Source organism: Ptychodera flava, chromosome 16 (genome assembly GCF_041260155.1).
Source record: "Ptychodera flava strain L36383 chromosome 16, AS_Pfla_20210202, whole genome shotgun sequence".
In the NCBI taxonomy this organism is placed as follows: Eukaryota; Metazoa; Hemichordata; class Enteropneusta; family Ptychoderidae; genus Ptychodera; species Ptychodera flava.
The window spans coordinates 1631586-1655360 of NC_091943.1; the positions used below are offsets into that span (position 1 = coordinate 1631586).

The 23775-nt window shown below is 37.6% G+C and overlaps 1 protein-coding gene across 1 annotated transcript; it reads right to left on the bottom strand.

Annotated features, from left to right (window-relative positions):
* Positions 1-2018: 2018 nt before the first annotated feature.
* LOC139152473 (uncharacterized) lies at positions 2019-23585 on the bottom strand. Its single transcript, XM_070725624.1, has 3 exons — positions 20782-23585; positions 3143-3335; positions 2019-2379 (listed from the first exon to the last, which is right to left on the bottom strand). Exons 1-3 carry the CDS (start codon positions 23434-23436, stop codon positions 2171-2173), a joined length of 3057 nt encoding a protein of 1018 aa, XP_070581725.1. The 5' UTR covers positions 23437-23585; the 3' UTR covers positions 2019-2170.
* Positions 23586-23775: the final 190 nt, after the last annotated feature.

Genomic DNA, 23775 nt, shown 5'->3' on the forward strand with positions numbered 1-23775 from the left:
TGAAAACGTTAATGTAATTTTCAGAGCATGTATGAGAATGTTACAGGACTGACTTCACAGTCTGAACTTTCAGCAAACGAATCGTCTTTTTTTCAATAATCCATCCACTTTTGCATCTTTGCAAAATACAACGGTCACAATGTTTTAACAGATACCATGCTGTGGTAAACTTGAGCTTTGGTGAGCTCCGTGGTTACCCTACAGCTGTTTATTACCATGATCACAGATATATCCGGGAGACAAGTCATCGTTGATGACACAGTCCCCACTTGTTAATGGGTGCTTTGATTACAGGTCCTAAGAGAGGATAGAGTCCTCTTCATTAGGTCTGTGATAAAAATACTTTTGAATAAATTCGCTTGATACATGTCTGAGTTGTAGTTCAGGAGATGAAAAAATCGTAATAAAATGGCCACATGGTGGCCATATTGGATCGAATCACAAAACAAATCAATGTGCATATGTATGACATAGGTCAATGTCCTTGTACCAAGTTTGAATAAATTGGTTGAGATATGCCTGAGTTATGGCTCTGTACATGAAAAAATCGTAACAATATGGCCGCCTGGCGGCCATATTGGATCGTATCACAAAACAAATTGATGTGCATAGCTATGACATTGGTCAATGTCCTTGTACCAACTTTGAATAAAATCAGTTGAAACATGCCTGAATTATGGCTCTGTACATTTAAAAATCGTAATAAAATGGCCGCCTGGCAGCCATATTGGATCGTATCACAAAACAAATCAATGTGCATATGTATGACATAGGTCAATGTCCTTGTACCAAGTTTGAAAAAATTGGTTGAAAGATGCCTGAGTTATGGCTCTGTACATGAAAAAATCGTAACAATATGGCCGCCTGGCGGCCATATTGGATCGTATCACAAAACAAATGGATGTGCATAGCTATGACATTGGTCAATGTCCTTGTACCAACTTTGAATAAAATCTGTAGAAACATGCCTGAGTTATGGCTCTGTACATGAAAAAATCGTAATAAAATGGCCGCCTGGCGGCCATATTGGATCGTATCACAAAACAAATTGACGTGCATATGTATGACATAGGTCAATGTCCTTGTACCAATTTTGAATGAAATTGGTTGAGATATGCCTGAGTTATGGCTCTGTACATGAAACAATCGTAACAAAATGGCCGCCTGGCGGCCATATTGGATCGTATCACAAAACAAATTGATGTGCATAGCTATGACATTGGTCAATATCCTTGTACCAACTTTGAATAAAATCTGTAGAAACATGCCTGAGTTATGGCTCTGTACATGAAAAAATCGTAATAAAATGGCCGCCTGGCAGCCATATTGGATCGTATCACAAAACAAATTGATGTGCATATGTATGACATAGGTCAATGTCCTTGTACCAACTTTGAATGAAATTGGTTGAGATATGCCTGAGTTATGGCTCTGTACATGAAAAAATCGTAACAAAATGGCCGCACGGCGGCCATATTGGATCGTATCACAAAAAGAATCGACGTGCATATCTATGACACTGGTCAATGTCCTTGTACCAACTTTGAATAAAATCAGTTGAAACATGCCTGAATTATGGCTCTGTACATGAAAAAATCGTAATAAAATGGCCGCCTGGCAGCCATATTGGATCGTATCACAAAACAAATCAACGTGCATCTGTATGACATATGAAGTAATCCTTGTACCAAGTTGAATGAAATCGCTTCAGGCATCTCTGAGATATCTGCGTGAACGGACGGACGGACGGACGGACGCACGCACGCACGCACGCACGGACGCACGCACGCACGCACGGACATGACCAAACCTATAAGTCCCCCCGGACGGTGTCCGTGGGGACTAATAAAAAACACTGATGCCAATCAGTAGGGTAAGATTGAAAATTTACACTGGTTGCTGATATTGTAAAGCTTACAAGAATTTGACAAATAAATACAAATGAAAGTGAAAATGAAAAGTATCTGCAGATTCTGGTAAAATGAATCTTGGACAATAGCAGCTACTGTATGTACACAGTGTGTGTATTTGACATTAAAAATAATGAGACAAAATAAGATTGCACTTTTTGTATGGTGCTTTCCACCCCTACTCCTAGCAATGGCACAGTCCATTGCTTGTCTTTGGTAGACCTTGTCTGCCTTCTTTGTAAGCACACACACACACAACATCAAAACATCAATGCTGTTGACGAGGAAGAAGTTGAGAAGTAATCAGCATCTTTGTCATCTAGTGGTTTCACAGCGATCACATCAGGCTGTGCTGGTTCAGCTTCTTTTTCTTTCTTCTCCTCTGTTTTGGTTTGCTCTTGTTTTCTCTTCTCCAATGAGTTCATATATGCATCCTGAAGATGGCTGGGAGTGTAGCTTTGCAATCCACCTGAACATCAAAAACGGAGAAACATGTCTTACGTCAGTTTCAGTCACATCTAGCAAAAGGGCATTACCAGGTATGAGGAAGTCAATTCAGCATTTACCGGTATCTGAACCAATATCAATATCACTCTTGTGGTCCTATAGTCTATTATTGTTTGCTAGTCTAGCATATATTCTTTCTCAAGTGCAAGTGCATTAGTAACTACTGTGTACATTCACTGGTCTGGCTAAACATTTGGTGGTTCCCAGTCCTTGGACCACGTTTACCAAATCCTTGAAACCAAAACGCTACTGTAGGGTATTGGCTGTGCTTGGGGGCCTGGACTGGAACTTAACATTATGTTGGTGATTCTGTGATACATTCCGATTGTCTTTATTTTTCATGCATGGCTAAGCCTAGGCAAACATGTGTGACTGTGGCCAGTATGATGCTGTCTGCATTGCTCACCGTACTGCAAACATTCTTGTGTGGGCCGCCATCACTTAGGGCTATCTTTTTCAGTGTTTATCATTATATTATGGTGTACAGTGTGTTTGTTTGTGAAATGTTGACTTCAGCTACCACAGCACATCACAATGATGTCTAGCATGGAATCAGTCACTCCAGAGTTGTATGAACTCAGTGCAATGACAAACTCGGGAAGATTTGCTAGGTGTGGATGCTATGATTATACATTTCATAAAACATTTGCAATACAATTCGTAAATGCAAGTATTGTTAACGCAATGCAATAAAGAAAAGAATAGAAATATTTCAGCATGCTCACCTTGAGCTGTGAGGGCAGTGTTGGATTTCAAGCCAGCCTTTGAGACTTCAGTAGTCTTTCCTAATGAATCCTCATTGTTGTCAGAGTCTGATTCTTGCAGAGGTTGGATGGCGTCTTCATCATCTTCCAGAAGGGACTCTTCTGATGGGTACATGTGTTTCACTGTAGCGCTATCATTGAACGTGATGTTCCTCTGTGGAAAAAAAGGCGGTAGAATTTATTGAATGAACAATGACACAATTAACACTCACAGTGTATACGTTTCTAGGAAAACACCAGCAGTCTCAAGGTGCTCATTACAAACAGACAGACAGGCTGATACACACACAGACTGACAGAGTGATGACATCTCTGTTCGGCATCTGCCCAAGGGGCCAAAAATGCATTTGAGAATTGCATTCCAATTTCACAACATTCAATACACTTCAGTCAGTGGTATTAACTTTAAATGTAGATATAGGTTACCACATTCAAAGAATTTACAGTAATCCCTCTCAAAAGATTATAATTTTTCTCTACAGCAACTTGTGATAACAAAATATCAAAACAAATCTGATATCTGATAATCTCTGGCCAACACCCTGATGAGTAATTGATAAAGAGGTCAGGTCTGCATCTGCTGTAGATGTCTATCCATATGACAACAATAAAGACAACTTGGCAGAAGTTTCCTTACCTCTAACAGGATGGAATTTCTATAATAATATCAATAAAAGGTATAGAAATTCATGTTTTGGGTAATTCTGTTAGTTTGTTTGCCAGAATAAGATATGAGGCAATCCTCATTCTGGTTTTACAGAGACATTGCACAAAACAACAATTGTATATTCTTTACTGCCACTGGTAAAATAGCTAAGGTTCCGGTCAAAGTGTGAGGTCTTGACTTTTACATGAACCTGTGGTTAGGAAATGTTCAATGAATGACAAAATTAATAATGAAAATTGTCCATTTATCCTAAGGTTATTTTAACGCAGATCACCAAGAAAGAAAGTCTTAAATTGGTCAATGAGAGGAGAAGGAATGCTTTGAAGTTACATTCTCCTTGAAATATATAAAATATCACCTATTAAAAGAATCTGAAGAACAAATGCTGAAATGAAACTTTGTCCTGTCTACATTGTACTTCACTAGGAATGAAAACACCACAGACTCTCACATCATGATTCGCAAAGTATTCTGTAACTGACAGCTTAATTTAACTGGCAAACAGAATAAATACAAACATAGCTCTGCTGTCTAGCTTTCTATGTAATCAGCAGCCATGCTGGTACCCAAATTCTTCTAAGTAGTGTATCTACGGCCTTGTATACATTTCTCTGACTGTTAAATTACTTGAGTAATACGTACTGAGAAATATGTGCTGGTTGAAAGCTAGCATAATATGTTATAAATCAGTAACATTTCTGACAGTTGATCAGTCAAAGTCTACTTTTCCAAAGTTTTTAACTTAAGGGTCTGTGATTATTAATACCATCAACTTTTGCATCAGTATTTGCATACCACTCTACACCATGACTCAGTATGCTTGGCTCTTCAATATACAAATATAAATATTTAAACCTAAACCTTCTTATTTGATTTCCAGAAGCAAAGAAGTATTTGCATCACTGAAATTGGGACAATACAGAAACTGTAAGGAACATATTTCATGGAAACTTGTCTAACTTGTCGATACTGAACACACAATATCATGAACTTCAAGGATAAAAAATTTCAAAAAAAAATACACAGACTTTAATTTCTCACAGAAAAGGTCCTCACAACCAGGAGTTTACGACTGACCTCCAAGTTTAACTCTAAGCTTTACAAGTCTATCCACATCTCCAGTTCAGTTTGAAACCCGTAAACAGCAAGAACAAGTTATCGTTGATGACACAGTCCCCACTTGTTAATGGGTAGTACTTTGATTACAGGTCCTCCGAGAGGATAGAGTCCTCTTCATTAGGTCTGTGATAAAAATACTTTTGAATAAATTCGCTTGATACATGTCTGAGCTGTAGTTCAGGACATGAAAAAATCGTAATAAAATGGCCACATGGCGACCTTATTGGATCGTATCACAGAACAAATCTATGTGCATATGTATGACAGACATCCAGCTCTATGGGTTTGCTCAGAATTAGATATATGCATAATTAATGAGGTACAGTATGAAGCATCATAAGGTCTCCATCATACCATATATGAAGGGTGTAGCACTTGTGGTTACTGAGTTATGGACAAATATGTATATTTGAGGTCAAAAGTCACCGAGGTCACGTGACATTTTGTCAAAAAAATTGTATTGCTAAGTTATCCCTATATACCAAAAATCAGACCTCTAGCTCTATTGGCTTGCTCAAAATTAGATATGCACATAATTAATGAGGTACAATATGTGGCGTCATTAGCTGTCCCATCATACCATATATGAAGGGTGTAGCACTTATGGTTACTGAGTTATGGACAAATATATATATTTGAGGTCAAAGGTCACCAAGGTCACGTGACATTTTGTCAAAATATCTGAGATATCTGCATGAACGGATGGACTCACAGATGGACTCACGGACGGACATGACCCAATCTATAAGCCCCCTGGACTTCATCTGTGGGGACTAAAAACTGTGTCACTGCATCCTTTTTGCAATATGAATACGATGAGAAACTAAATTTTTATTTTTCTTGGCCTTATACATGGGAGTCTATGGACTGCCTTATACATGGGAGTTTATGGACTGCCTTATACATGGGAGTCTATGGACTGCCTTATACATGGGAGTCTATGGACTGCCTTATACATGGGAGTCTATGGAGAATGCCTTATACATGGGAGTCTATGGAGGTGAAAACTAAAAAGTCCTCTAACACGGCCAAAATTGATCGCATTGTGAAACAAATCGACGTGCATCTGTATGGGGTAGGAAACTATCCTTGTGCAAAGTTTGAAAGAAATTGACCTGGGCATGTCTGAGATATCTGCGTGAACGGACGGACGCACGGACGGACGCACACACGCACGCACGGACGCACGCACGGACATGACCAAACCTATAAGTCCCCCCGGACGGTGTCCGTGGGCAAGAACAAACGATAAGCAGATTTATAAATACGATGGGGCCAACAGGTAGGAACAGCACAACAGATTTCAGACACAAGGTACCTGTCTTTTAATAGCTTGCATTATTTTTATTTCCCTCTTTAAGAGATTATCATTTGGTGTTCATGTAATTTCCTACTCATGATATTAAATTCTTCACTCAATTCCATTTTACATAAGCTCATTCACGGCCCCTCTATACACATTGGAGGGACTGTGGCTCATTGCATCCTCTCCCATATCTACAATAAGGGTCTAATGCTACACTACTGTTGAACCACAAACTTGCTGACGGGCAAGTTCACTTGATTCCTGTTTGTTCAAATGAACATAAACACATATCGGTAATGGAATCCCCAGAAACCTTTGAAGATAATGGCTTTGTACCGAAATTGTATAATGTCATTAAATTTCACAAAAATCCATACATACGTGCCACCATCAGTATAATTAGTTGTATCTATACATAGAAATTTGAAATGAAGACAAGGTCTGTTTGTTGAGTACATGTATCATAACTGCTGGACATTGAAAAAATTTCACACAAAAATTTTGAAAATACAAAATTTCAAATCTACAATGTATGGTGTGAATACATTTCTGTTTCAGCGAACAACATTAAATGGCTGTATGTCTGAATGGAGACCAAAAACTTCATTTCTTTTTAAGCTAATAAACCTGATCATCACTGGTCCTGATGAAATGGTGCGTCCTATGATTCAGCAGCATAAACCACCATGTTTTCCAATAGCTTACATCTAAAAGAAACTTAGACAATGGGCATTTGCTCTCTCAAAGCTATCATGACGTCAAAACACCGACTCAAGGCAAAAGACCACAAATACTTATAAACATAGCTGAGCACAAAGCTTTGTGTGATATCCCAATTGACTGTTTAATATGTATAAACACAGTTAACCTGCCAAAATCATTTAAATGGACAGGAAACTGACCCACTACCTCCTTTGCCTTCATCTTTGTAACCCCACACTTTCTTTCATTGAGTTTCTCAAGGCCTTAATGTAGTATTTGGCTATTCCTGTTTTTATTTTTCTATTATCCCAAAGTGGCAAATATATACAACCAACATACCATACTATGCAGATTTATGGAAGAAAATCTGTATACTATGATTTAAGATAGAGTGCATATCTGGGACAGCATTTGGACCCTCAAAATTTTTTACACCACTTTTCTGGTCTGGTCTTGAGTTGACTAATTTTGGAGACTGAGGACTATGAACAAATACAGTTTTCCTCATCTTGTTTATGTTAAAATCAAAATTTTGATTTTCCCAACTGAGTCTCAACATAGGGAGAGCGACCATTTTGAATTTCATATATCAGTAAAAATGTAAATCATTCATTTCACTCTTGCTTGCGAAAGAGAAGAGTTTACGGTTTCCTTGAGAAATCAAAGTTTAAATCTTCCTATTTCAAAGGACATTCTACCTTGAGAGCACACTCTATGACCCATTTATAGGATGATACACTTGAAAATTGGGATACCCGTAACAACCTCTTGATTTTTTACAGCATACAAAGCCTCGGGCACAGCTGCAGATTTTAACATGTACCGAGTTTGATGAAGGTCTCATGTACATATGGAACAACAACACTATTTTGCTGATATTGAAGTAGCTTGGTTGAATGAATTTTGGTGCTCATCCTGTTCGGTTGATTTTTAAATATTTCAATGACTACACTGCAGTGAATAATTCAAAACTCTATGAAAATGCATAAACATGGTAAACATTTTAACATCTGCACTGTGTACGTCAGCAGCTGTATTCTTTGTACTGCACACAATGTTAAAACATCCACACGCAACTGACTGTCTGAAGGTCAGTGCATTCTACCCAACCAGTCACAAGTGTGTAGAGTATGTGTTAATTTGCACAGTTTTTGATCATTTCTGGTGTTTGTCAAAACTATCACATTACATTTTGTGTTTCTACAGAATATATCACATCTTTCCTACCATGATAGCACTTTCATAAATATGAATTGCTCCATTACCTGTCACTGTAATGTGAATTCGGAGTTGTCTATCGCTTTCTGTAAACAAACTGGAATGTATGTTTGCACCCCATATTGGATTGTTCTGACGTGATAGTTGCCATTGGAAATGAAAAGAGTCCAACTGCTTATAATTATGCCTGAAATCAATGTATGTCATAGGTCATGATGAATACAGTGGCTCACGATATTTCAAGTAAGGGCCATTACACGTACTGCCATTCAGAAATGCAAAACAGGTACATGACAATAGTTTTGGCAAGTGGTAGGGCAGTACCATATCACTAGGTCTAAATGTGCCACGGTAAGATGAAAGAATAAATTCAGTCTACATAAAAGAGAAAAAGAACGGAAAGAGGGCCGGGTGTTTTCAATGTTTGCAGGGAACTTTCATTATACCCAATAGTTTTCAAGATGAGGAAAGGGGAAATAACTATATGGCAGTGCATGCTTGTACATCTTCCGCACTATTTTTTGATGCTGTAATAATACTTAAATCTTAAACAAAAGATTTAACAAAATATTACTCAGTTCAATTACAGTACAATGGCTGAGCACATATTTCTGTCTGAATAACAATTGAAACACATACGTGTGCCACTAGAATTCTTCAAAAATTAATCACTGGTTAGTCAGACATTTTTGTGATTTAAATTATCATTCATGTCCCGGATTTAAAGCTCTGACCACATAGCACTTCCTTGTACATACACGCGCCTATGTATACTTTAACATAAATTATGACTGACCTACAGAACCACTGAATTATGGATGTTTGATAATATCAGATTCTCCTTTGATAACAGCTAGTATCAAATATTACTTAATCACAGCTGTATACTAACCAATGATTTGTAGTTGCATATATGCACTGTACATTGACTGTGTCACTTTGCTTTCTTTGATATTCAAAGTACTGACACTATCATTAAATCATTTTTAGAAAGTCCTTAGGCTGCCAAGCTCAGCTCTTGTTTTAATGTCTGAGGAGGACACACCTGAGAGTAATACTCTTGATACAAACTTTTTATCATACCTGAGCGACAGATTGTTTCCCTTTGTACAGTTTATTGAACTAAAATCAACCTTTGTGGCATTCCATAAAGACATTTGCTGAAAAAGTTAGTGAGCTGTGACAGCTGGCAATGTGCTCTTACTTCCAGCTGAAAATATCTACTATTATTTGAAAAAAATTGTCTTGACCAAAGGCAAGAACTGAACTAACAGATGACACAACCATACATTATCCAGACCAGACCAGAATTTAGTGACTGAAGTTTTCTACCAAGCTGCAAATTATGACAACTAGGCATTTTATTGTGAGACTTGGGTTAAATACCATCCTTTACATGATGGTTAAATATGGCTATGAATTACAGTGATGAGGACAGGGTGTTTCCTACTCTTCTGTATCATAAAAGTGTACAAATGCAAAGAAACAAAGATTCTTGAATGACAATTATGTCACCATAATACAACTGAACTTTTCCAGATTTGGCATTCTAATTTCTGTGACAGAACAATGTCATTTCTACACAGAGCAGAACAACTTTCTCCCCGTGAAAAAGGGAGTTTAATAATATCTGAAAGTACTAGAACATTTACAACCATGAAGAGATCATGGTATACACACAACAGATGGATGATGGCAAAAGCTTCTCAAACTGTTATTGTTCAAAATTAGATTTGCCATTTGACTAAAAACAGGAGAACATCAGTGCTTGAGAGAGTGTTGAATAATGGGTGTTACATCAGTGTAGGATTATTAGAATGAAGGTGTGTTACTGAAAGCTAGGATTTTCTTTTGCACAGATAATCACAGGTATGAGACGCACAAAGGCCAATTTGCATACAGCTTAAGGGCCAGTACTTTCTTCGGTCTGGCAGAAAGTCAAGCCACTGAACTCTCAGTACAAAAAGCCAACATATAATAAATCTTTATCCTTAAAATATTCCAGGAGTATCAGAACTATCAAGGTAATCATTTGTGAGATTTTCACTTTTTTAGTTGCCAAACATACCAAGTTAATAATAGTATGAGACAGTTCACTACAATCACAATGTCCATCCAGATTCTTTTCTGTTATCAGGCTCAGGTATGCCAAGCAGGTGGGTCAAAGGTTAAAGTCTATTGTAGACGGTGTCTTATGTCATAATGTTTAGCATTTTTTATCTTATGCATATTGTGGCATGTCCAGATATGCAAAGCAAAAACATGTGAGTATTGGCAAATATAATGATAGTAAACAGTTCATATTTTCTCACCAACCACACAAATCTTACCACTTATCTGAAACCTTACTGCTGAGAATATTTTTCACATTTGCACATCCTGTTTCACACCAGAATTAGTCCAGCTTTGCAACGGTATTTAACACAATGAGTTCAAGATTATAATAAAGTGATGTGAGCCTGAACAAGATCCACAACGCAAGATGATATCAATAGAAAAGCAGAGCCATAATGCTGAGTTTAATCCATCGTCAACTGAAAGAGATTTGCACATAACCTATAAAAACTTCCCTGAGGACACTTCTGAACACACACCACAGCAGTCGGGGATAAACCTGCAAATCACCAAAGAGTTCACTATCTGATCTATCACAAACTATTGTATGTTTCAAGGTTAGGCAAGCTTTCCTGTTCAGATACAATACCGTATATGCACACCTAAATTTGAGTCAAGCATACATGTATCTCCATTCAGTAGTGAAGCGCATCTAGCGGTACCTGGGACACGTACATTGATAATATGTACCGGTACTCTTCTGTTCAAGCTCAGACAAAATTGCAAAATAATCTGGAGTAAAGTACAGCTGACAATGCTTTCATAATGTTAGACTTTTGGATATCAACGAACTTAGAACTGTCAACTACTGGCAACTGATAACAATCTTCAACAAGTTTTTTGGCTGCATCTTCAAATCTTACACAGGCTTTGTCAACATGAGTGTTCTCAAAGACCATTCAGGATTCACTGGTTGCTCTCTGAAATATAATGTTGGTCACAGTGGAAACTTGCGAGATTGGCATAACTTGAAGTTGCTCATTCATGAACTTGCTACCAAGGGGGTAAATGCAAAGAATGTGGAGTGGCTGATAAAATACAGGTTTGCCTGTATGCAAAACTTGTAATGTATCTAGCAAACCCCAAGGCTTGTAAATTGTAACTCACATTTCTATTTGTATTTTGAATCCAGTTTTAGCCAAAGTCATGACAGAAATCTAGACTTAATAATGAACCTCTGAAGAGTCTGAAAGCATCATCTTTCAACTTGAACTACCTAAGTGGGTCATGAAATTTATGACCAAGTGACTTAGAGTTTCATGCGAATCGGTGTGATCTTCATTTGTGCGTGTAAATAGAAGACACACATGTAACTTCATCCACACCATATTTGAGGGTCAAATTTCATGACTACTGATGCAATTCAGAGCGTAACAATGAAAGTTTTGAATAAATGGTAAATTCATAGACATTTTAGCACACCATGGTACACTAACAAAGCCATCACCTTTTTTCTCTCTCTCAGATATTTGATTGGAAATTGCATTGCACAATGCTAATGGCTGCAGGTGATGAATCAGACCATAGACCCTCGAGAAAACGAGGGTCTATGATCAGACCAATGTTATAAAGCTAGATCTTCAATTCTGTTAGTTTAGTATATGGGTCACTTTGCACTGCGTTTTTATGAAGATATCATTGCCTTGTAATTTATAAAGCATTCATGGATCTTAATCTTTCCCTATGACTACAGATAAATCATTACGACTGACACCAATACCAGGGCTCAAAATTAACTTTTTAGGGAGTATAGTCAACATGACTACCATTTTCTTAAAGAGGTAGTATGAAGACAAAACTTGGTAGCCAAATTTATTTAAGGGAATTTTTACCGATATTTCTGAAAATATTTCATAAATATTGGTAAAAATTCCCTTGGACAAAACTGTTTCAAAATGAAAAACAGGGCCAGGGGTGTTTTGTTTCAATTAAAAATCTGCTTCATTATTGTCGTAAGTTGCAAAGTTTTTAATGTAGTTTATAGGAGAATCATTAAGCAAATACATTTTCAAATGACAGATATTTAAGATATCACTTTCAACCTGAGAGTTACACAATTAGTGTGATTATCGGAAAATCCCATGCTGTCAAAAGCATTGCACTGTTCTGCATTAGGATTTTTCATGGTAGTCAACCTGACTACTATTTTTCAAGTTTGGTTGCCAGGAAGGGACAGTTGGTCGTCAGTTGACCCAAGACTACTGCTAATTTTGAGCGTTGAATGCAGGTGGCACAATAAATAAATGTTATGAAGACATTCAGAAATGATTGAAAGGTGAGAATCATCAAAATATTAAAATACTGCTTGCACAGGAAATCAGCAGTGAATACATCTTGTTTGGGAGTCAACATGTCAGACGCTATGTCACAGAGAAAAGAGAGTTCGAAATATTAAGAGTTAGGGACTTTATATCAAATGATACATGTACCTCTGTGATTGGAACAACTGTGGGAGTAATATCCATAATACATCTCTTTTGACAAACGATTTAGTCATAAGTCTTCAATTTTCCTATAGAATGGCCAAGCTTTGCTGACAAAAGGAGAATGGGGATTGAAATTTTTCATCACAATGAGCTTTCTATTATTAATACACCTACATGTGCACAAAACGTGTGTGTACAGTGACTCAGCCAGACCCTGATGTAAGAAGATGCCCACAGCAGTGTGTGGAAACTTCTGTGAAATTTTGGAGTCTCTGAAATTTCCTGGTAAAATGAACAACCCACTGTTGACCTCTGACAGTTCTTGTTGAAAGTTAGTAACTGAGCATGAGTTTTATACCGCAATACTTGTGGGTAAGTTTTATGGCTGACATGTATAGTATTCAAAGTTTGTGCATTGGCAATTTAACACATGTTGAATGGAATTATTCAAATACAAATTTTTAGATGAGATTGTTCTAAGTAAACACATTCTATTTTTTCATATTCCAAACCAACACTTTGGTCAGAAATATATACATATTAAGGTTGATTTACATACTGTAAAACACTTTGAAATAGCTGCATGCTATTTTAGCAATTATGGATTTCGTTGCAATCAGCAGGTTTTTAATTTATATATATACACATAAACACAGACACACAGACACACACATACACACATTTTCGTATAGAAATTAGAATGTCACATGCCCACTAGGATACAAGAGTAACTTGTTGATGACGTAGTGGGCCGCATAGTCATTGTCTGACTGACAGTTAGCTGGAACCATTTTCACCTTGGCAACTTTGAGACTCAAAATGATCAAAATAATAATTAATAAACAATATAATCCTTTATATATGATTAATTGTTTTAAATGATTTAAAGTAGACCCTTTAACCACCTGGTTTAACCTGACCTGGAACACTACACAGAAAAGTGCAGTAAGAAGCTCTGAAGTTTAGTTTTCTTATTTAAAAGCAATTTCTCCATATATGTTTTTGTTGGTGCAGTACATGTTTTGATTGGTTAATATTGTAACTATCAGGACAGGATGATGTCATGGGTATACATACATGTATATTTATAATAAAGAATGATCATTTATTGATGGACACTTAGAAAATTGACAGGCATATTAAATCACTGTGCCTGGCTATTTTCCGAGAACATTTTCTCATCTATGAATTCGAAGATACACATTCTGTGACCTCTCCTATATTCTTTGCTGCCTATCAATAACAATATGCCACCTGTTCAAAAAAATTTTAATAGCCTGATGTTGTCACGAAACAGTACTGACTATCTAGAGCGCTGTCAGTATCAATGAAAACCATAGCTCTTAGCTGTCCCCATGTGATATTATGTTTCTGCAGCAACAATAGATAGGTTGAGAGGCATTTCCTGAAAATGAGCACAGATTCTGCCACTGACACATGTCACCGTGTTTGACCCTGAATACATTTCAAAAGGACAACAATTCAACCATATGGCGTTCCAGTGTTCCAAATAAATTCACTGTTTTGATAAACATAGTGCATTTGCTATGCATTTCATGACCGCAACAATGGCAACAACGCAGTGCTGTATCGACACTGCCTACTGGTTATAATTTTTTGTCTAAACCAACACACAATCGGCTTTCAAAAAATTTTTGTCCAAACCAACATACTATAGGATTTCATACATACATGGATTTATCCACCACTATGAGTTGTGTAGTGTTCACAGTACACAGAACCTAATTTTATCAGTCATGGGTGTGTTACATGTATGATAAACTTGTTTCAAGGTTATCATCAAAGGTGTGATAAGGGAAATGCTCTTGAAAACATTGGAGAAAACATACTGCATCAACAAGTGGTTGATGAAAAGTGATGTGTGAGCTATTGCCCCCTTAGCAAACAACATGAGTTGTTCAAAACATATCATGGTACAGTGAGTGTACTTGAGAACCGTCACAGCAGCATTGAAATTGAAGGAAAATCCAAAGGTGACCTTTGTAAATATTGATGGCTGCTGGCCTTGAGGCTTTGAAGGGTTTGACGCTGTTTGTGATCTGTCTGTCATTCCTATTTTTGGCAGAATTGCTTGATCTGCTCTTTTGAAGAACAATACCATCTAACTAGGATTACATCCGCCTACAATGTAGATGTAAATCCGGTCTGCAGCCTCGACCAGGACAATACAAGGTACTAAAGGGTAACCAAAGCATAATAGTTCTGTAACAGTACAGGGCATATAATAAACATAGTCTGATGGTGCTTGAATGGTGACCTGTTTCAGAGATTTAACATCATTATAGACATACAGTGTACATGTATTTAGTTTTTACCAGGTCATTAGATAGCACAGTGTCTGAGAAAAACTATCATTTTTACTCTCAATTTTTTTCCCAAGGGCATGAGTGTCAAGTTGTGCTTGTATACCATGATTGACAAAATGGAGGAAACCAATCACTTCAAGCATACTGTGTATACAAAGAAACTACATTCATTAATTAATATTTCAATCAAATTGCATAGATATCAATAGGAAATCTATGAAGACTATAAAGACCTACATGCACATGTATAATCAATCCTGTTATATCTCATGACTACTGTAATCTGACATGGCCAAAAACTGCAGGAAAACTACTTTCCAGCAGTTTAAAATATTTCACCGTCTTTGATGGATACTCAGACCAGTCACACAGGTGATGAAACAATCCCTTTCCGTGATTCAAATGTAACATACATAATATGACTGGACCGGAACTGGAGTGCACACAGATCAGGGGAGAACACTGTCAGCTGAAATACTTGATGTTCTTATCTATGAAACTTTAGGACCCCTGTTACTGTTATCCTGAAAGCTTACAATGTGACCTTCTGCTTGACTTATGCTTCTGGTTTTGGATAACGGTATCACCTAGCCAAAACCAGAAGCTGTGATCACTCAAACCCATTTCCTCTTTTTGCCAACTGTAAAATACTAACGCAACTTACGTTCATTGAACACCACTGAAATCCATCAACTTATGATTCAAACAATGGCAAAATCATGCTTGATGGTTTGAACAAGTTAATTGAAGTTGGCCAGTGATGACCATTGTAACTAGTTGGTTTGATATGACTGGGATAGATAAACATCACCTGAAAAGAAGCTGTTTTCATTGTTAAATGTAAGTTTGACATGTGAAACAGTTTTGGAAGTGAAATGGGTGGCTCTGCAGGTTGCTGTTTATACTTGGGCTGTAAAATACCAATTCCATGGAATGTGTGATAGATGAAATGATTACTTTCACATGTATCATTGTTTGGCTTTAGAGAAGACAGTCTGATGACTAGGAGGTCAGAACCAGAAAAAATTTTGGTCTTGGCATACACATAGCAGGCAGTGGAGCAGTAGATCTGATAAAGAAAGGGAAGAAATAAAAGAAAAGCAGAGATATCTACAGTCAAAAGTATTGATAAACCGTTGTTTTGTGCGATCACTATCTGGGAATTTTTCTCTAAATTTATTTGATCAACTCATTTCACAGAACAGATGAGACAAAAAATAGACCTGAAAGGCGGAAACTGAAATAAAAATACAGGAATGTGTGCACGTGGCAAGACTGAGCTCATACCGGTATATACGTCACTTGGCTCCAGTATTCATGGATATGTACTATGTACAACTGATGACATCATCACCAGAATAGCCCCCTATACCTTTGCCTAGTGTACACAATTTACTTTGGATATGCTTGTCTTGGTAAACACTGAATCAGGCTTATCACATCTGATAAACTGTATTATGTGTACACCCACAAGCTGACGAGGCATAAGGACTGACAGAAAAAACACCATGTAGTCCACTAAATCAAGAGTTAGCAGAATTGTTAGAAGCAAAACTTTTATGTTTTTTAATTTGTCAAAACAGGGAGTCACACACGTTTATTTTGCTGGCAATGTACATGTTTAACTTTGTTTTAAGTTCTAGACTTACATATTTGCACTGCTACAGTAACGGTACACATCTTTGTGGTTAGGAAACAATGATACCGTATGTATATACCACAATAGTTATTGGTCTGAAAAGAAGCCTGGCATGCCAAGACAGAAAACCAGCAAACAATGTTGTTGATCTTCTTGACTTCAAGTCTGGTCTCAAATATTGAAATATTGCTTTGAATTTTGCAACTTTTGTCAAAAATGAGTTACAAATTAATTCTGTTCCAAAATGTAAATGTTTAAAAATCTTATTAACCATTTGAGTGCTATAATTTTGCCAGCCAAAATTTTAGCGCAACATTTTACCAATCTTTATGAATTTTTATGTAAGTTTTTTGACAATTTTGGACCAAATGGACATCACATTACATTTGCTGTAAGTTTTTATCAGAATTTGGCAAAAAGACTGAAACATATTGAAAAGGGTATATTTATAAAGGTGACAAAAATTGACTTTGGCATTTAAAGAGTTAAATTCATATGCCCCATATTCTGTACCATTATTATTGAGTATTATATTCAAATGAAGAAGCAGCAGTTTATGTAAAATGTTCAGAAATCTAACGGAAGCAGGTCCTATAATCTGTACTTTCCACCTTGTGATACATGTACAATGGTGACACTATCAAGATATGAATCACTCACATGTAACATCAAAAAGTTTGGTGTAACGCCCACAGAATGATAAGAGTTTCAGGAAAAGACAGAGTTTTTAATAGGCACTAGGACTCTCTTAGTTTGGCATGTACTGGTTGTCAACCATTATTGAAATGTAGGCTGCAGTGTTATGGCCCACCTCAACATCATTAACAATACTTGCAATAAAAAGAAAACGATTTAAAGGTAAACATGCTGGGATTTCACCTTTGACCCCTCCTTCACAAAGCCAGGCCCCCTTTAATTATTTCATCTTATTTTTCCCTAAGCCACGGTACAACCAGTTTCTATTGATTGTATTGCTTGAATTATTCTCACAGTGTGCAAACACTGAAGAGCGATTTGAAAGACTAGACGCTGTGCTGTGTGTGCTTTTGATCACATTATAAAATTGCTGCTGCACTGGATAAAATGTCGTGTATGGCCTCTCATCATTGCATATTGTGTTCAGTATTGTGTAGATATGCAAATCATACGGACACACTGATTGTAAATATTTAAGAGACACACACATTCATGACGTTTTTTTCCACATAGAGAAGTGAAATTACATATTTCTACTCTGCCTTAATCCGATCAGATCTTGTTTATGTAGCTAACAAAGACAAACTTTTAGAAATTTTACAAGGACCACAAAAACGTGAAATACCGTAATTGCAAACGAAAACAAGAATATGCTTCTTATTCATTACACTTATTCTCCATGTATCACACTTTAATCATGACCATGTTTGTACTGTAACAATACACATTTCCTGACAGAAGATGCTAATTGTCTACATTTTTGTGTTTTGTACCTCAAAAGACACTTCAACACTAAAGGAATTCTGCTTCAATTTTATCCTGATCGGCCATTTTCAAATTAGCAGCCCAACAATACCCAAGGCCATAGTAACCACACAAGTGAACTCAGCATTTAATCCACTGAGGATGAATTTTCCTTTTACGTTGTTGATAAAATATTTATTTTTTAACAATACAGTACACCTGCTTCACTTCAGTAACATCAAAACATGGACATCACATCCCTGACTGAAATGTGATGGATCAACAAGAGAGAAGTAAAACATTGATGTTTGCTTGGTTATTAAGTTTTAAACTCATATGTTAACAGGACACATTTATAAAAGAATGACATTGAGCTTACTGGTGACATCTACAGTGACCTGTTTTCAAGGTTAGCCTGACAAAACACGGTCAATACTCCTAATATTTCAAATTCATGAACATCTAGTCAGAAACCTTTTGTCTTCTCTGTGTTGCTGATATCTCAGGGAAAGAAGTTTTCCAGTGAATATCTATGCCATTAAAGTTACGATGTGTTGTCTCAATTTACTGAACAGCAGACAAAATTGAACATTGTCATGATGTGCAGTCACACTAATATTTATAACAGTGCATTTATATGCAGGTATGTCCTATTTTATTTATATAATGGGTGTTAGTAGAAGGTGGCAATGGTGTCCTTTATACTTCCACCATTTAATTATGATCATGGACAGTAATAGTGCTACAAAAACCACCTAGCCCAATAGTAAATATTTGTTGACACGGCAAAAGAAACAGCCCATATACCTATGTAACTGTTCACAAAGTTCCCTACCCATGATCAATTCTAATTTGCTGTAGACCTACCATTTTGTACATGTACCAGTGGACTATGACTAACTCAACATGGGGCGTTCACCAATGCTCATTTCAGACATTTTTTGTCACAGTGTGTTTGCCATCCACATTGTCCTTCAAGAAAAGACAAAGGAACAGGCATTCCTTGAGCTGATGACAGGTAGCGTTTCCCCTGTGGCAAGTTTGCAAAGGAAACCTTACATGCCTCACTCCTCACCCAGTTCTAATGGAGGGCACACTTCATGCATAGTTTCAATTCAGTTAGGTAATGTCATTAACATGTATGATTCACATCATAACCATTACTGAGTGAAGACTTTTTTTGTAATTGACACGCATACATGAGAACAAGTCATGAACCAACCCTCTTACTCTTGATGTTAATTTTCCTTTTACTGACAAATCATTGACTCCGAGGCGGATGTTCATGGATTTACAGAAGAGATTTATGATGCAATGCCTCAGATAGTTCATGCCATGTCAAGCAGAAAAAGAGAGTGAATCTTGAACAAAATCTTTTGAAATTGTCCTTTTCAGTCTCACTTATGCCTTCATCTGAGTACAATATATTCTGAACATCACCAGATTAAATTGTTGTATTATGTTTGCTCTCTAGGTTTCTGAAAAGGAATTCTAAATTGTATTTGCCCTAAGGGTAGTCTTCCTGCATATTTGTTTTGTGAGACAACAAGGAAGTCCGCAATTTTAATTAAAGGGTGATGAAACTTGGTTTGCTCTGATAACTGATGGACAAAGGGTACGCTTATCGAAACAAAAAATGTACATTAACAGATAACGTGAAAATATGATATGGCAGGAATTCAAAATTGAAAATTAATAAATAGTACTCATTCAAATGATGTTGACTCTTGACAGGATACTGGTAGTTTTCATATGTTGTGAAAACATTCTGCATAGCATCATATATGCACATACCAATGTTGTATATCAATTTCTGAAACAATATATTTACAGGACACAAATGTTTGTATTCATTTGGTGCCAGCAGACACTGACAGTGACACTGACAGAGAGCATACTGATATTCTATATTTGCATAAACTGAATGTTTTAAGCCCTATCCGTTTCAAGGCAACAAAGAGCTTGACAGTGAATCAGCACACACAAGAATTGCTTGAGGAAGTCCTCTTTTCTATTTTGAATCATGTTGACAAGTGCACTTTAAATCTCATTCAGTGATAACCAATCGAATCCCTAGTTGCCCAACCCATTCACAACGACTATCACTCATAGAGATGACCCACATGAAAGATATGCCATACAGTATTTAAATCTGTTCTAAATTTAGAATCCGAGCAACATTTGAATGTAAATTCCCTACATTTTATTTCAATATCCTTTCTGGGAACTGCAACAATTTTAATAGCAAGGCATTTTAGTACTTTTCAGAAGGGGAACCCCCATGGTCACCCATTATCTGGCAGTTAAGAATGCTTCTATACTGATTATAACCCATCCCACTGTCAAAGCAACATGCAGAGCAAAACCTGAATTGACCCTTGCCTTTTTTGCCAATGATGAAGTAATTTCCTGTGTACTCTAAAATTTGATAAAACATAACAATTTTCAGTGTGTAAGGTGAACAACATAGTGTTACCTGGAAACAGGGCAGTGAGGTGTGCAATAGCATACATGTACTTTTTGCCGATGTTTTGCAACAAGCACATTGACTGGGCACTCACACACTGTACCTCCATCCATAATCCAGACAAATTAATTTCTGAGAAGACAAATTGATTTTGGCGGTGCAAAACTGACTCACCTTTTTAGTTCTTGACTTTGTTAACATGGAAGGTTTCCCTGTCGGTGCGTTTTCTCCTATGAATTGATAGTTTGTTATCTTCTTGAACTTTCCTCCTGATATCCTTTTGAGAGGTGGTTTAACAAAGTCATTTACAGGCTCAACCACTGTCTTTTTGGATTCTACCTCGTTTGTGCCATTTACGATGACAGTTCCATTCTGTACAGTTTTTGGCGTCTCTGAGTTAGCATTTTTGACAACTGAGACACTTTCCTCCGAGACTGTCACTTGCTTTGAGTCTGTTGGAGTTGGTGATGTTGGAGGAGACAGGAAATCATCGATGTTACTTACTGGAATGTCATCTATATTTGTAACTGGTACATCATCCTTGTTTTCCGGTATGTGGTTCACAGGAGAAACTGTAGTTTCCTTTTCAGCCTGAACTGTTCCTGTATTGGAATTAGTCTTCAGAACTACTGTTTTTTTCGTGGATTTTGCACTCTTTTCATTTTCATTAGAAGTTTTTGAGGGGGCTAGTACAATTTTAGTTTCTTTCTTGCTGATGCTATTACTAGCTGTAGTATTATTAGTGCGTGGTGTGATGCGAAATGTTGTACCCACACTCTTAAGTTCCTCAACTGCTTGTCTAACCTCTGAGTCTGACTTTGTTGTTTGTGAGTCTGGCTTTACTGGTGTCATAATTATTGTTTGTTTACTAATAGATGGCTGCTGCATCGGTTGTTTACTCACAACAGTTTGTTGCGTTGGTCGTTTACTAATATTATTTTGCTGTGTTGGTTGTTTGCTTACCACAGATTGCTGGTCTACTTTTTTAATTGATGTTTGCTTAATTTGTGTGGTACTGGCTGGTGTAGGCTGAACTGGTTTTGCAACTGGCTCTGATGCTGGTTTGTTTCCCTCAGAAGTTTTTGTTGGTTTTCCTTCATCTTTATTCGCTTGAACTGGCTTCAGAGTTGTTTGTTCAGTATTTCCCACTGTCACCTTGGCACTGTTATTCCTTGATGTCTGTTCCTGTTTTTGGAATGGTGGCTGTTGAGGAGGCGGTGGAGCACGCCTCTTTTTACTGCTTGGCACTGCAACAGGCACTGGTACAGGACCATTGTATTCACTGAATGAATTGCGAATATTAGAAACTGTGTTGGGTTTAATGACTTCATTTCTATCCTCCTCTGTTTTTATCTCAAGTGGATGAACCTTCTTATGTCTCCCAATATCTGTATCATCTTCATTACTTCTTTCATCAATTTTCATTGGTTTGTCTTCCGTTGGTGCTGACACTGATGGTTTTGCATAGTTTTCTTGCTTTGCTGTTGGATGACCAGAATTTTCAAGACTAATAATAGTACTGGCATCTAACTTTTTCTTCCTTGATCTCCTTGGTCTTGCCACAGGTTCCTCATTAACAACTTCTTCACTCTCCTTGGAAGGCACTGATGTTGTTTCTGCAGGCTTGGCTTCTGGTTTTGGTTCTGGTGTTGCGTTAACAACAACAGGTTTACTAGGGGCAGAATACTTACGCTGTGTTGTCACAGTGGTCATGGGAGTGATGGGTGCTTTTTTCACCACAGCTGATGGTGGAAGTGGAGGCTTGCTAGAGTTCTCTAGAGAATGGGTGGACTTGACCACTCCTTCGAGCTTCGGTTTCGTGTACGTATTTCTCTCCAAACTATTGAAACGACCTCGTCGTAGGTCATCAGGTGTGGCAGCCTTTCCGAATAAACCCAGAAGCTTGTTGACTGTCCCCTTCTCAACACTTTCTTCATTCTCATTGTCAACACTTCTTGGGCTGTGCATGGGCGACTCGCTGGAGGGAGATCTTGGACTTGAACTTTCACTTTCCCCTGAGAGCTGTCTTCTCACAACTCTGGCCGCTGGTGATAAACTACGTGTCCGTAGCCGGATTTGTTTGGGCACAGGTTCTTGTTGTCTCTGCTCAATCATTCGATTATCAACGATGATCCTGTTTTTCGGTTTGGGAATAATTATGACTTCTGGTTCATATGGTTTGTTTTTGTTTGAGTCAACTGGTGTCGACGTCATATTTCCAGAACTGTATGATACTGTCTTTGTTTGATTCGCAGGCAGGGTTGTGTTGGTGTTTGAACTACCCGTCGTCGTTGTTGTGGTGGAGGTCGTGTTTCTATTCAATTCATCGACCTCATTTCGAGAGGGTGGTTTCCTATTCAATACTGGCCTCTCTCCACTGCCCGAATTAAGCCTTTTGCGTTCCAGTTTGAAGAATGGGTTATCATGAACTGACGTGACGTGTTCTTCAGAAACACCTTCGTGGTCCTGAGCGTCGATCGGGGCTGTCCGTGCCGGACTATCGGTTTCGTCTGCGGAATGTACATGATTATGGGTGGGGGCTTCGGACGCTACTTTGTCTTGACTGTTGTTTTTCGAGGTGGCTGTAACGGGTTTCACCGTGACCGCTGTCCGACTGCCTTGAGAAAAGTTGGTACTCACAGTTGCCGGCCTGGGCGTAACTCTCCAACTGTTCAGCTGAACACCGGCCCGCTTTTTCAAAACTAAATCTCTTTTCCAAGCCGGCATAGCTTCCAGTTGCCAGTCCTCTTCCTCTTGTCTCTTTCTGCCTTCCTCGTCGCGTCTGTATTTTTTGTCAAGCAACGCCGCTTTCCATGCCGGTAACGTCATTTTGGCAGCTTCTCCTTCCGTGTCTGAATCCAACTAAAGTAATACACGGTTTCCGTGGTTAATAATTTATAGCGAAAATCAAACTTTTCTGTCCGTAATTTACATACGTCTCCTTTCCCGTGATCACAAATTATCAGTACGACCCTGATGACGTCATGCCGGATCGACGATCCCAAACTACGTGGTTTCTCACGAGATCTAGAGAGTGAGACAGCCGAGTGATGAAACCAACAATAACAGTTGACCACGACATCTTATCCGAAATATACATAGTATTTTCTCTTAATTTACTCTCATATTTAACAATATCGGTTTTGTAACATATCAATACCTTTAATT